Source organism: Ceratotherium simum, chromosome X (genome assembly GCF_057802395.1).
Source record: "Ceratotherium simum simum isolate JZ-2026a chromosome X, ASM5780239v1, whole genome shotgun sequence".
NCBI lineage: Eukaryota > Metazoa > Chordata > Mammalia > Perissodactyla > Rhinocerotidae > Ceratotherium > Ceratotherium simum.
Window position 1 is genome coordinate 38,423,535 of NC_141940.1, and position 14,403 is coordinate 38,437,937.

General features: G+C 37.9%; 1 protein-coding gene across 5 annotated transcripts; it reads right to left on the reverse strand.

Moving 5' to 3' along the window:
• Nucleotides 1-631: 631 nt before the first annotated feature.
• NXT2 (nuclear transport factor 2 like export factor 2) lies at nt 632-7,963 on the reverse strand. 5 transcript variants are annotated; one of them, XM_087427179.1, is made up of 5 exons: nt 7,836-7,963; nt 6,764-6,848; nt 5,718-5,804; nt 4,016-4,160; nt 632-2,852 (listed from the first exon to the last, which is right to left on the reverse strand). In XM_087427179.1, the coding sequence occupies exons 1-5, from the start codon at nt 7,931-7,933 to the stop codon at nt 2,671-2,673; spliced, it is 597 nt and encodes a 198-aa protein (XP_087283305.1). In that variant the 5' UTR covers nt 7,934-7,963; the 3' UTR covers nt 632-2,670. The 5 variants fall into 5 exon arrangements, with proteins under 5 accessions (XP_087283305.1, XP_004440536.1, XP_087283306.1 ...); XM_004440479.3 differs by lacking the exon at nt 7,836-7,963 and adding an exon at nt 6,972-7,133; XM_087427180.1 differs by lacking the exons at nt 6,764-6,848; nt 7,836-7,963 and adding an exon at nt 6,525-6,639.
• Nucleotides 7,964-14,403: the final 6,440 nt, after the last annotated feature.

Below are 14,403 nucleotides of genomic sequence, written 5' to 3' on the forward strand. Positions count from 1 at the left end.
CCTACAAATTTAGACCTAAGGAACTCCTAACCATTTTTATCTACGCAAAATTCATTACTGTATTTCATCAATCTAAGATGCCATTGATTGTGAGACTCAGCAGTATTTTATGATGTACCACTGGGAAAAGAAAAAAAAGCCAATTAAACTATGATTTGGCATCAATTTATGATCCATACCAATTTCAGTGATATTAAATTATGAAAACTGTGTCGTTCAAGAGATGAAATACAGTAGTTCATTTCAACAGCTGTTGCCTCTTCTCACTCCTCTCCAAGTGTCTGTTGACATATTTTTAATGTAGAATTAAAGTTAAAGGGACCATTCTTTCTGGAAATCAACTGTCTCTTGGTTTCACTGCCTACTGAATATAGCACTTTGGCTAGTTTCTCAAGGATAAAATTTCCAACGTCTCACCAGAAACTTCACTGCTACCCCAAACAGGCGATCTCAGACATGTGAATATTTGGTAGGAAAAGAGGAACAACAAAAGTGGGTTAGTGAAAAGACAAAGTCCAAGTTCTCAACGACTGTTTTAAATATTCTTTTTTTAACTTGAAAAACCTTATATTGTAAAGAAACCACTACCTGTTCTAGAGCCTTAAAAAAACCAAAAGACCTTAAAACAAGCTTGAGAAAACTTGTCACAAGGCAAATTTTATTTTATTTTTTCAAGTTACAAAAATATGTCCATGTCAAAAATAGTCTAGTCCATATAAGAGTAGTTCCAGCCATTTAAAAGTTATACAGTTTGGAAAAAGCAATTCACATACAAGTCTTAAAACATACAATTCAGGAATAGTATACAACCACTCGATTCATTTATTGCTAATTATATGCAGCTTTTACTCGAGACTGTTCTCCATAGGGGAAAGGGCAGTGTTTGAACGCTCGGTTGCTGTGAAAACTGTGGTTTTAAAAAGCCAATCCAAAATTAGAATAAGCTCACTCCTAATAGAACATAACGTGTAAGTTTTGATCGGTACTACAAGAAGGTGTGGTCTAAATTTCAGTTCCACCTCCTTCTCCTATTTAATTCTATTTTGTTAATATATCAGAAATATAATGTGTAGTTTGGTGCAAGAGTAAATGAATTACTGGTTTTCAAATTAAGTGATAAGAAACATTAACTTTGAGTTGCGATATAGAAACAAAGCCGGCACACCTACCTTAAAAACATGAATGGAAACAAGAACGGAAAAACATTTACAGTGTAACTAAAAACTGAAGCTAGATTTCTCTTTAGACGTTGAGACATGAAATGAATTAATTTGTTCTTCTGAAGTTTGGGGCTTATGAAGATCTGCTGTTCTCTATTTTTAATTTAAAAAGACAGAGTTAGCCACATAACAAGAACATGTTTTAAAACAGACCTATTTGCTCAATGCCATATGGAAGACCAAATCATAAAATTAAATAATTTTTACTTTAAATAAGTAACGAAAAGATCACGCAGTGGATAGTGTAAAACACAGGAAACAAATCAACAAATCACTTACGGGGGGTGGGGGGGCGGTAATACATAAGAGACTTTTGGCCTGAAGTTCACACGGAAGACTTCCAAGTTAAGGGTGTCCCAAAGAGAGAGCAATGGCTTTGTTCCCAACTTTCCGGTCAGACCCTACTGCAGGGTCAGGCTTATTGCTGACATTTTACCCCCTAAGTTCTGGAATAAATTGAGACATATATTGGTGGTAAACATGAGGTGAACTGGAAAAACCTTTAAAAATCATTCTTAGAACGAAAGTGACACTCATGACCATTTGGCAAGAATGCTTAGTACCTTAATGACTTAAATCCTAAAAATAGGCTACATTTTTAGGAGGTAGAAAAGTACCAAAAATTACCCATTTGGCCATCCCTCAACTTTTGGCCAACCTTGGATCTCTACATTTCTCACTCCTTATTCTCCCATTAGAGCTATTAGTCCTACTACCATTCATTACCTAAAGTTATAGACCCGGAGCTGCCAAGAAAAAGCTTTTTAAAAAGTTTTGCTTTTAAGCCACTGAGTGTATCCAACACTCAGGTATCAACTGAGAACATTTCATCCCTCTCTAGTAGATTACTTCACTTCATAAGAAAACATGCCAACATAAAAAACATTACTTAATATGAAAAAAGACTACTGAACATCTCTACATGCAATTCTAATAGGTCAGAGTAGTTATGCAAACCTAAATTAGTAATGTTTTCATTGAACTGATTTGAAAAAACCTTACATTAAAACTACATTACTAGTGTTTACTGAAAATAGGTATGTATTCTACTACAAAATTAACCTAATAAGAAAAAAATGCTTCACTTCCTCCCAGAGAGTTATGTTGTGCTGATGTCCCATAAAGAGTATTATAAAAGGATTTCATTTTTGCAATAGGCTGGGCTCACAGTGAGTATGTTAGTATAGAAATCATGTGTTTAATATTACTATAATAATTTCATTAGTGAAATGTATATAAGGCATGTAAAAAATTAGCATTAAAGCTCTTAAGGGCAACGATTCAAACCAGCAGCTGCTAGAAAAGGTGCTGCCAGAATTTTAAAAACATATTAAAGAAATTTAGTTTCAGCACATAATAGTTTATAGTGCTTCCACAATGAAATGAATTAATTCACATAAATTTCTGTTGCTGGAACTAATGGACCAAAGGAGAATGGACTTTTGCCGCCTTAACTATTAGCCCAATCTTGAAAACGGAAGCAATCACTTGCGATCTTCCAGACAGTGTTGTTAGGAGAAGACTGAGCAGTCAGCAGGAAGTTCTGGTTGAAGAAGTGTTGTTTGTTTCCATCAAACTTCACAGTTCCACTGGTCACGACAAGAACTGTAGTCTGGGCCTGAGTGGCTTGCTCTTCAACCACACAAAAAAAGAGAAGAGGTTAGTTTCTATCTTTAAATAAGCAGATTTTCAGGCTTAAACTACATTGCTTATAATTGAACACTAAAAAAAGTTTAATAAACTTTCTTTACCTTTAGCATAATCTTGAGCATGCACACCCAAAGCCAGAAAATTAAACAATCATTTCAAGTATATTAAAATTATCTGTCCAGAAAGATTTTGGTTCCTCTAAAGTTTCAAAATAAAGAGCTTATACCTAGCATAGGACCATTTGGTTCCTGTATTATTAATATTGCATTGGGTTTCTAACAGAGATTTTTCATATTTTGCTTCTTAAGCTATTATTCTTTTCAAGAACTATAAAGGAAAAAAATCACTCTCAACTACTACTTAAAAAGACTTAGGACCCCACCTAGAGGTTAATCTTATCAACTGCATCAATCTACCTTGATTCAAATTCTGTCTTGCCAAAGCCATCTTGTCACATAACAGAATAAATTTTTTCTGTGAAATTTTAATAGGTTGCAAGATAATAGAACACATTAATCAGAGATATGGTATAATTTTTCTCTGGAGACATTTCAAGGCACAGAAGGCAACTATTTATTTAGGGAAAATAGATAATTGTTCCTCTCCATCAACAAATATCACATTTATGGGGCTGGCCTGGTGGTGCAGCGGTTAAGTGCGTATGCTCCGCTGCAGTGGCCCGGGGTTCGCAGGTTTGGATCCCGGGCGCGCACCGATGCACCGCTTGTCAAGCCATGCTGTGGCAGTGTCCCATATAAAGTAGAGGAAGATGGACACGGATGTTAGCCCAGGTCCAATCTTCCTCAGCTAAGAAAGGAGGATTGGCATCAGATGTTAGCTCAAGGCTAGTCTTCCTCACACACACACACACACACACAAAATCACATTTAGTCTCAAATTTCTCACATAACTTTTAATAAGCCATAATCACACAATCCACCAAAACCTACCAGTATTCCTCTGGAGTGATATGCATCTAAAAGAAGACCAAAAGTTTGATTTGACAGCTGAATTTTTCATAACATTTAACTTGCTCAAAAAAGTAATTACTTCTACTACTAAAAGCTGCTTGCTGCTTTTGGTGTTCAAGTTCAGTGCTCACTAAAGGAAAACAAAGGAAGTGCCTTAAAAGATCATGATCTTACCATGAACTGGTTGGCAATCTAACATATTGACCTGGAACTCACTAGAAGGCAACATCTCAAAAAAATTGGTCAGGGCGTCCAGCCCTGTAACAACATTTCCATTCCATACTAAAGTGGCCTTGTCCAAATACAGCCTGGTTAGTGCCTAAAAAGACAAAAAAGGGAAAGATTTTTGTTTTTCGGTATGCATTTTACAGAAATGGATTGAAAGGTTACAGGTGGTATATAAACATTTTCATAGTTCTACCTCCATCTATACTCCCCTTGCCACCTCCCACTGGAACACAACACGAACCAGGTGTCTGCCTTATAATCTTGGCCTTGAATAGATATTATCCTACTCTTAATAAACTAGGCAGCTAAATACATTTTTTTTCATGTCAGTTTAGCCACAATGAGAAAACTTTGCATTCCAAGTGGAAGAGAGTTATAAAGTTTTGCTTTCTACATTAAAATGAATTAAATGATCAAAAGTTTCAAGAACATGCAGCCCCAAATCAGTTTTAGTCTCCCTCCCTTTTCTAATTCTGAATGAAGTGGTAAACCAGGCCCTACCTAGACACTTCAATCCTAGTGTTCACAGACACGTGAGTCATTTAAGGTTTGAACCATTTAATTCTGTACGCGTTCAGAAATATCTGTCCTTTTACTAGTACTCAAATAGCATATTTAGTTCAAAAGAATCACAAGTACTTGCTAAAGCAGAGTCTTTGATAAGTAAGTTAAGGCTCAAATAATACAAAATTCAAGAGCTAACTCTTTAGTCATGGGAGTTAGGCACAGAATTTTAGTGTGCCACAGGATACATTATTTGCTTAATTCTAAAATTTAACTTGGATTAAAAGGCCAACAGATCTTGACTCGAGAAATGAACTATGTTGCCTTTTTTTGCTACTTTATTTTTGAAAGCAGCAAGGCACAATGAACATCCATTGTCACATTCCTTGCCCCTGTCCCATGTCATCAAACATCAGTACCAGGAACTTCTTTTATCTTCTGCCTTTAAAAATTGGTTTTTAGAGATAAGATATTAACTTCTGTACCTGCAGCATAGAGAAAGTTCTCTAAAACACAGTCCTCTGTTAATAAGAGACCTAGGCAAGACTCAAGCACATACTGAAATCATTACTTAGAAGCTATGGCTCAGGGATAAAGCACAAGGAAGAAAGCTGATGAAGTGAGAACTTGCTCTGTTGAAGACTGAAAATATCCAAGCCATGTGGATTTTATTTGTGAGTGCCAGCTATAGCTGTGAGCTTTAATCAGAAATTATCTATTAATATATGACATTAAAGGGGCAAATCAGGGAACATTCCCTGTAATGGCAGACCCCTTCACTAGCACTAATACGATTTTAACCATATGGTTAAACGATGGGACTAAGAAATGGTAACATATTTAAGTAAACATATGTCAGGCCCCATGTTAAGGGCAGTATTTAAATTAATTCTCACTTACCACCCTAAAAATAAAATAAGCTTAAGAGAGGTTAGCGACATGCCTAAGGTCACAGAGCTAGGTAAAGGCAAAACTGGGATATGATTCCAGAGCCCACAATTCCATTAATACCATACCAGTCCTTCCCTAAGCAATGTGCTTTTCAAAAACAAGTCCACAGCTATCACTTACCTAAGTCAGACGAAAAGCTGGCCCAAAAAAGAACCGCTATTTAACAAAGAGTAGTCGAGTCTAGAACACTCACCCGTCTTCTTTTGTCCATTGTCTCATAGTAAATATTGACAAATTCCTCAGCAGCTCTACACGCCTGGTCTACATAAGTTTTAAAATCCTACAAGAAAAATTTCATAAGTGTATATTACCACCCCTCCAACCCGTCACAAACACAAAACCACCCACAGAAGGTGATGATTTATCTCACTTTGTAGCTCCACACACAGTCCACATTCTTCCATATAAATTTGGACATCTTCAAGTTTAGGACTCAAATATTTCCGATTTTTAAAATTTTCACTATTTTTAGGTATTTATCTTTAGGACATACTCATTCCTCATTAATGAATTTGATTTTTTTCTCACTTCAAATATAAATTTATAATCTTTCCTTGACAACTGGTACTTCATTTTAGGCTTTCAGTATTTTATAAAACATTCACTTTAATAAAAATGATGCGGTCTGAACGTTAAAAAGACGGGGTGGGGTGGGGGGAATACCACTGAATAAGTTAGGCAAGTGTTGAGTTCTCAAGTGAGAAGTTATGACCATACTCAAAAGTTGTTGAATGGAAAAAAATAGGGTAAGAATAAAGTTCAAGAAACTACTTGAAAAACTTGGTACTCAAGAAACTTTCTCACGGTACACAAAAATTCACCAGCGTTTGTAAAAAAATTGTAAAAACGAGAAAAATGCTGTTGGGGTTTTCTCCCGCAGAAAAATTAAATACCTTCTTCCCCAGCCATTTACGGAGCCCAGCCTATCATCTGAATTTCTTTCCCAGGTGACTGAAAGTTATTAACAGAGAGAGAGAATCGAAAAAAGGAGATCGCAGACCATAACAGACCCCAACATTCCCGCTTCTCGCTGGTTCTCATCTCAGGGTCCTTTCCAGGATCCGAAAGTGACTGCACAGCCGCCGGCGTGGGGGGCCAGGAGGAGGGAGAGGGCTGCAGGGAGCCGGGCCAATCCCTGATTCCCCGCTTGACCACGTGACCAGCAGCCAGCCCGGCCCTGCGCCCCTCCCCTCAGCCGCCCAAGCCCGGGCGCCCCGGACCCTGCACCCGGGCACTCACCACAGACACGGCCATCGGGGTGCCCGAAAAAGCCTGTTCAGCCAGTGGCGGCGTCACTACGTCCTCACGTGTCCGGCTCCCTCGGCTGCAGGAGGAGCAAGTATTTAGGAACACAGCAAAACCCGCCAAACGCACGGAATTCTCTACCCGCCCATTCTCTCCCGGAAGTAGCTCGGTCCGTTGTTTAAAAGCGCTCCGATGTCCCAACCTTAAGTCCACTGCCCTTCAGTTCCGATCCTTCCGTGCCTTATATATTCACTTGTTTGATCCTTATTTAGTTCGGAAGAAAAGAAAATCACTTTGCTTTTGTAAACTGGACACTCTAAAGAAAGTATCCACTTCTCCCAACAACGTGCCCTGGGAGAAGCAAAAAAACTATCTAAACGATCCCATGGTGCGGGCCTCTTGGCTACAGGGGCGGGACCAAGGCTAGCAGAAGACCAACGAAAAATGGCATGAGACACCTGCCGGATCTCTAGCCTATAGAAAAAATGGGTGGAGCTTGGGGAAAAAGCGCGCAATCATACTGCGCATGACTGGTAGAAAACAGTTTAGAGTTCTGGAACATTCTGAAAGAATCGATTGTAACTGAATTAAACCCCAAAGGCTCTCCTAAAATTATTCACTATTTGGTTTTACACACTTCAGTGGAAAAGGCTCATCCAGTTCCTCCACTCTGGGCAGCATTTTCAACCGTCTAACAGACCTCAAACGAAGATTAGTCTACAGTGCCATTCACCACCTTCCCCAACCGACTAACAACCGCAACCTGCTAACAACAGCTAAAATTTTACTGAGCGGTGACTACAAGCAAGGTAATTTTCTAAGCACTAACCTATATTCACTTGTTACGTAACAATAACACTATGAGGTAATCACCTCCATTTTATAGTTCAGACACAGACTAGTTAAGTAACCTGCTTAGGGTCACAAACTATTTGGGATTCAAGCTCAAGCAATTTAACTACCGTGGCAATCTGACTTCACTCGCCAGCATCCTTTAAACCGCTCATCTCAAAGCCACCAAAAATTTCTGGGTGGTCAAATCAATTAGATGTCTCTATAGTCTTACTGGTAGTGGCTGGTGTGCGGCTCCTCGTGAAAATAGTCACTCCGTTCATAGCGTCTTCCCCTGTCTTCCGGAGACCAGTCTCTTCCGAATCTCCTCATACTTTTATTTTTTCTCCGGCTCTCCTTCCTTTAGCCTAGCGCTAGCTACAGCTAACCTCTCCACGTACCCCTCTTACTCCTCTGCTCCCCTTTTACTGGCGCGCTTCCGGGGTGTCTCGCCTTTAAAACCTCCCTGCTCTCGCGTGATCGCAATTGCTACTCGTATGCTAATAAAGCTCAACGACGCATCTCCAGCCCCCACCTTTTCTCTGAGCGCCAGTTCCGCATACGGATTTTTGCTAAGTATGTACACCAGAATGCACACCAAGCTTCTCCACCTCAGAGTCCAAAATTTAAACTCACGATTTCCTCTGTGCTTCCAATCTTCTATATTCTTTCAGTCGTCTATGCTTGAATTCTTGGAATCTTTTTATTTTTTGCTTCCCCACCCCCCCGTCATCATAATTCATTCGTCCATTCAACACGTATTTACTGAGCACGTACTATGGGCCAGGCATTGTGCAAAGTTCTGGATATAGAGTGGTGAACGAAATAGACATCATCCATCCCTTCATGAAGCTCACACTGTAATGGGAGTGCTAGACAATAAACAAAACATTAATGAATTACAGAGGAGTTCCAAGTAACTTGCTCAATTCTGCCCATTCTTTAAAGCATCATCTCTCTGTCTCTGTCTCCTCTCTTTCTCTCTCTCCTCTATCCACAAACTTTGATCGCTCTATTCTCATTTTTTCCAGAATTTTCCTAATCTTCAAAGACCTACCTTGGTCAGGTCTCAATTTACCTTTCCAGACTTCTCTCCCATTATTCACCAACATTGGCAAAGTTAACTACTACTGTTTGCCAAAAATGGCTCATGTTTCCTGTTTTATAGGTGATTGCTTTTCTTGACTGAGAGTTTAGAATGTGTCTGGTGTTATGATTTCATTGAATCCTCACAACCTCTGGAGAGGGAAATATTATTATCTAGATTTTTAAGAATTCCAACTGAAGTTCAAAGAGGTTAAGTAAGTTGTCCAAGATGATACAGCTAGTGGAGCTCCAATTTCAACCCACAACCATCTGACCCTAAAGTCTTTGCTCTTAGACACTCTGCTGTCCATGCATTTGCTTATATATGCTTGTTTTGCAGTGTTTGTTCCTTGCATTTCTACCTGCCCTTCAGGAACCAGGGAAGGTGCAGCCTTCTCCGTGAAGCCTTCTCTCATTTCATGTCCCCTGAAACCCAAAGGATGTGACCTGTCCTATGGCTATGAGGAGTGGCTATTGGTATGGGTCAATAGTGCTGGGGACTAGATGAGTGTTTGGAGTACTGAAGGGAACAGCTTAGCTAGAGGTGGAGAGAAGGCTTAGAGTGTTCCACTGAATGTTTCCACAAAATTTTGTGCACTTTTATTGATGTGCTACAAAGGTGGGAGGCTGAGTAAACTGATAATATAGAAAACAAGGTTGGGCTCTGGTTGGTCAGAGCAGCGGATTTAAACTATATGAAAACGATGTTTAGGGGGACAAATGGGAACCAGGTAAATAAGACACAGAATTATTCTTCACTAGATAATTGCACATGTGCGGGAAGTGGGGAGAGTAATTAGGAAGGGTGTGAAAGGGCTTTTCTGGGAACACAGGACGGCATCTTGGTAAAACACATTGTTTGCACCAGTCTGGGTTCAAATCCTGGCCATGCCATTGAGTAGGTCTGTGACCTTGGCTAAACTATCTAACCATTCCATGCCTCAATTTCCCAATGTGTAAAATGAAAATAATAGTATTAATACATATTTTATAGCATTGTTATGAGAATTAAATATCAGTGCCTGTCATACAGTCCCTGCTTGAGGAATATTATTTTCCTACTCATGGCAAAGGACATTATGCTGCCATCTATTTGAGAGTATGAAGTTGGGACAGATTAGATAACTTTTGGTATATTGAAAGGCATCGCTATAGGTCAAAAGAGAGTTGGAGGCCTCGGACAGGAGACTGTAGGAGCAATAAATTGGGTTGATTAGGATTCCGCATGGCTGTGCTGTGTAGACCTAATGGAATTAAAGGTGTTCACATTTAGCAACATCTCTATCTGAATGTTCACCTTGCTCTGGACTTGAGAAGAACTAGTCTAGAACAATCAGGGAAGTGATCTGAGCAGTCAGCCCCTTCCTCTCAGGTCTCTAATTAGCACCAGCCTGTTCACGTTAAGTCTCATGGCTCTACCGATTAAGTTATCCAAGCATATTTGGCCTGTTCACATTAGATAGCGCTGTTAAAAACAGCTTTATTGAGATATAATTCACATGCCATACAATTCACCCATTTAAGGTGTGCAATTTAGCGGTTTTAGTATATTCACAGAGTTATGCAAGCATCACCACAAAATGTTGGAACATTTTCAATGCCCTGAAAAGAAACTCCTTTCCCATTAGCAGTCTGTTCCCATTCCTCTTTCACTTCTGCTCCGGGCACCACCAATCTACTTCCCGCTTCTATGGATTTTGCCTATTATGGACATTTCATATAAATGGAATCATGTAATATGTGGTCCATTGTGTCATAACATAATGTTTTCAAAGTTCATCCATGTAGTAGAAAGTATCAGCACTCCATTCCTTTTAATTTCAGAATAATATTCCATTGTATGGATATAACACATTTTATTTACTCATTCATCCATTGGTGGACATTTGGGTGGTTTCCATTTTTTGCTTATTATGAATAATACTTCTATAAACATTTGTGTACAAGTTTTTGTATGGACATATGTTTTCATTTCTTTTGGGTAGATACCTAGGAGTGGAATTGCTGGGCCAATTGTTGGGTAACTTACATCTTAAAAAACAAAATTCAACTGAGTAAGTTTTGAAGATCTTATTGGCTTGATTCAATGATTCATGAATCTGGCAGCATCCAATCCAGCAGATAGAAAGGAGCTCTAAGGAGCTATACAAAATGAAAGACTTTTATAGGCAGAAGGGAGCAGGAACAAGGAAGTTATACTAAGTAAAAAGTGGGTTGGTTATTGCAAGGTTACCTTCCTTTAGGGGATGGCAGAGGTCTATCAGGCAGATCACCTGACTAGTGCTGATCAGGTGATTCCTGATTGACTGTTCTAAGATTCCATTTCTGGGAGAGCCAAAAGTGTAATTAAGTTAAGTCTTGGTTTGGTGATGTGGGGCTTAGCATAAGTGACTCCATGTTGGGCCTGTTGTCTTGTTTTTAACACGTTTAATGTTTTAAGGAACTGCCAGACTGTTTTCCACAGTGGCTGCCCCATTTCACGTTCCCACTGGCAATGCATGAGGATTCCAATTTCTCCATATCCTCACCCATACTTGTTATTGTCTATCTTTTTTATTATAGCCATCTTAGTGGGTATGAAGTGGTGTCTCACTATGGTTTTGATTTGCATTTCCCTGATGCCTAATGATGTTGAGCATCTTTTCATGTGCTTATTGGCCATTTGTACATCTTCTTTGGAGAAATATCTATTCAGATCCTTTGTCTATTTTTAAAATTAGGTGGTCTTTTTATTATTGAGTTTTAAGTATTCTTGGTATATCCTAGATACAAGTCCCTGATGGGATATATGATTTGCAAATATTTTGTCTCATTCTGTGGCTTGCCTTTCACTACTGTGGAGCTGTGGAGAGGGGTATGGGATAGGTGAGCAGGTCAAGTTACAACATTACAAACCCTGCGGTCCTTATGGACGTTCAGCAGTTTTTCTTGAATAAATGCTCCTCACGTTTTTGCAAGTGTTTGCTTAATTTCTAGTGTTCTGAAAAATTTAATGTTGACAATTTTTGCCAGTGTTTTCGTTTTATGGAGGGGTGGATTTACGGAGGTTCTCACTCTGCCATTCCAGAAGCCCTGGCTAGATAGTACTTTTGTATATCGTTTAAAAGATATTACTATAGTCTGACTTTTATGACTTATATATTTATATTCTTTAATCGATTTTAAGTTCCTGGGGCTAACATTACGTGTTTTTCATATATTAAACACTTACTTATACCACTGGCGCTGAGTAAAAATCTTACACAAAGTAGGTGGTTAAAAGTGAATGTCCACATGAAATTTCCTCCTCCTTTTAGCTCACCTCTATCCCCATTCTGAATCTATTCTGAAGGAAGTGAAGGTGTGAACTAATTTCTTATAAAAGGAACGTTTTCTTTCCGTCATGACAGAAGTGAGAGAACAATCCATTTTCACCTCATTACTTTTCAATTGCCTCCTCTATGGGGTATTCACAAGTCTTATCTTCAGGGGAGAACAATGCTTTCAAATCTCTGCTGGAAACTTCTTTTTCTTCAAGTAATTATTTTCAGAAGCAAAACGTACCATATGACTTTTGTATTGGTTGAGCTCTCAGGTTTTGGGAAGTCCACAAAGACTCTGGCTCACCCGGTCTGCAAATTTCTTAGAAAACTGTGAATTATCATTGTTAAGATATCATAATGTAAGGTTCAGATGGGGGCCTACATTTAATTAACAAGGTGAGAAACTAAAATCTGCAAATTTCCTTATCTTACTTGGCTATATCTGAGAAGACTCCTTCATACTAAACACCTATTTCTTTCTTATCTTCTCCCTCCCATTTAGTTCCAACCTTCTTCCTGCTCCCATGAACTCAGTAAAAACAAAACAAAAAAAATAAATGAAACAAAAAGTGCCCCACCCCCGCCAAAAGAAAGAAAACATTGTTAGGGGCTTACTGTAGTCACTCAATTTTTCTCTTTTCTTTTTACCTTTAAGTATACATTTTCCTGATGTTAACATAGATCAACAAAAATTTTGTTACTATTTATCTGACATAACTTTTCCTCATCATTTTACTTTCAACACTTTGAGTCCTTATCTTGAGGTGTGTCTTTTGTAAATTGCATACAGCTGGATTTTTTTGGCTTGATAATCTGTCTTTTTAAAAAATGATGTATAATTTACCTACAGTAGTGCTCATAAAGTTATGTGTACCGCTTGATGGATTTTACAAAAGTATGCACCCATATAACCACTAACTACATCAAAACAGAGAATATTTCCAGTGCCCCAGAAGGCTCCTTCCTGTCCCCTCCCGGTCAATGCCCCCCAAAGGTAACCACTATAATGACTTTTATGATCATAAGTAGTTTTTGTCAGTTATTTAATTGCGTATAAATGGATTCATATAGCATGTACTCTTTAACATCTGGCTTCCTTCACTCAACATTAGTGTGAGAGCTGTTCATGTTTTTGCCATGTAGCAGTAGTTCATTCTTCATTTATAATAGCCTCAAACTGGAAACAACACAAATGTCAATCACTGAGAGAATGGACAAATAAACTGATCTCAGGGGAAAAGAGTTCAATATTTTACCATTAAGTATGATGCTAGCTTTTTAAAAATACCTTTTATTAGATTAGAGAAGTTTCTTTCTATTCCTAGTTTGGTGTGTATATTTTTTAAAAAAATCATGAACAAGTGTTGAATTTTATCAAATACCCTTTCTGCATCTATTGGCAGCTTTCTCCTTTATTCAGCTAATGTAATAAATTACATTGGTTGACTTTCAAATATTTAACCAAGATTCCATTATTGGGACAAACCTCACTTAGTCCTGGTTCACTTTATACATTGCTGGATTCATTTTGTTAATATTCTGTTTAGGATTTTTGTATCTATCTTCATGATAGATATTGGCCTGCAATTTTCCTTTCTTATTATATCTTTGTTAGGTTTTGGTATCAAAATTCTGCTGGCCTCATTAAATATATCTATATCAGCTCGCTTTTTTAGTGTTTGCGTTGTATATATTCCCACCTTTTTTACTTGCAACTGTTCTGTATCCTATTATTTAATCTGAGTCTCTTTTAAGCAGCATGTAGTTGCATTTTGTTTTCTATAAAAGAAAAAGCAGTCTGATAATCTTTGTATTTTAATTGACGTGTTTAGTCCATTTACATTTAAAATAATTATTGAATATAGTTGGTCTTATAGCTACCATCTTGCTACTTGTTCTTTGTTTGTTCTTTATCAAGTTATACATTCTTTTATAATTCTTTTTGTGGCTACCCTAGAGATTAGAATATGCATACTTGACTTATTCCAGTTCATCTTAAATTAGTATTTTTACCACTTCTTAAACGTTTAAGAACCATATAAATGTTGCCCTCCATTTACTGACCTCTCATCTTTTGTGTTATTGTTGCTATATATTTTATTTCAATGTATGTTTAAACTTTGGGAGTTAATTTTTATGTTATGGATATTTTACCACAATAAAGAAACCGTACAGGACATTATTATTATTGTTTTAAACAGTTAGTGCTCTTTGTTGCTTCCTGCAGTTTCATGCTTCCATCTGTGATCATTTTCCTTCAGCCTGAAGTGTCCTCTTTCATATTTCTTGTAGTGTGCATCTGCTGGCAAAAAAAAATTCAACTTTTATTTTCAAACATCTCTTTTTTATTGAGGTGAAATTTATATAACATAAAATTAACCATTTAAAAGTGAACAGTATGGTGACTAGAGTTAA

What these genes read in the sequence shown, in the direction of transcription:
- NXT2 (XM_087427179.1), bottom strand. Translation starts at nt 7,933, where the DNA reads ATGAGGAGATTCGGAAGAGACTGGTCTCCGGAAGACAGGGGAAGACGC. An exon ending in CCGCACACCAGCCACTACCA is followed by an intron (nt 6,849 to 7,835) that starts GTAAGACTATAG and finishes CTCCTCCTGCAG; the next exon opens with CCGAGGGAGCCGGACACGTG. An exon ending in CAATGGACAAAAGAAGACGG is followed by an intron (nt 4,161 to 5,717) that starts GTGAGTGTTCTA and finishes TTGTCTTTTTAG; the next exon opens with GCACTAACCAGGCTGTATTT.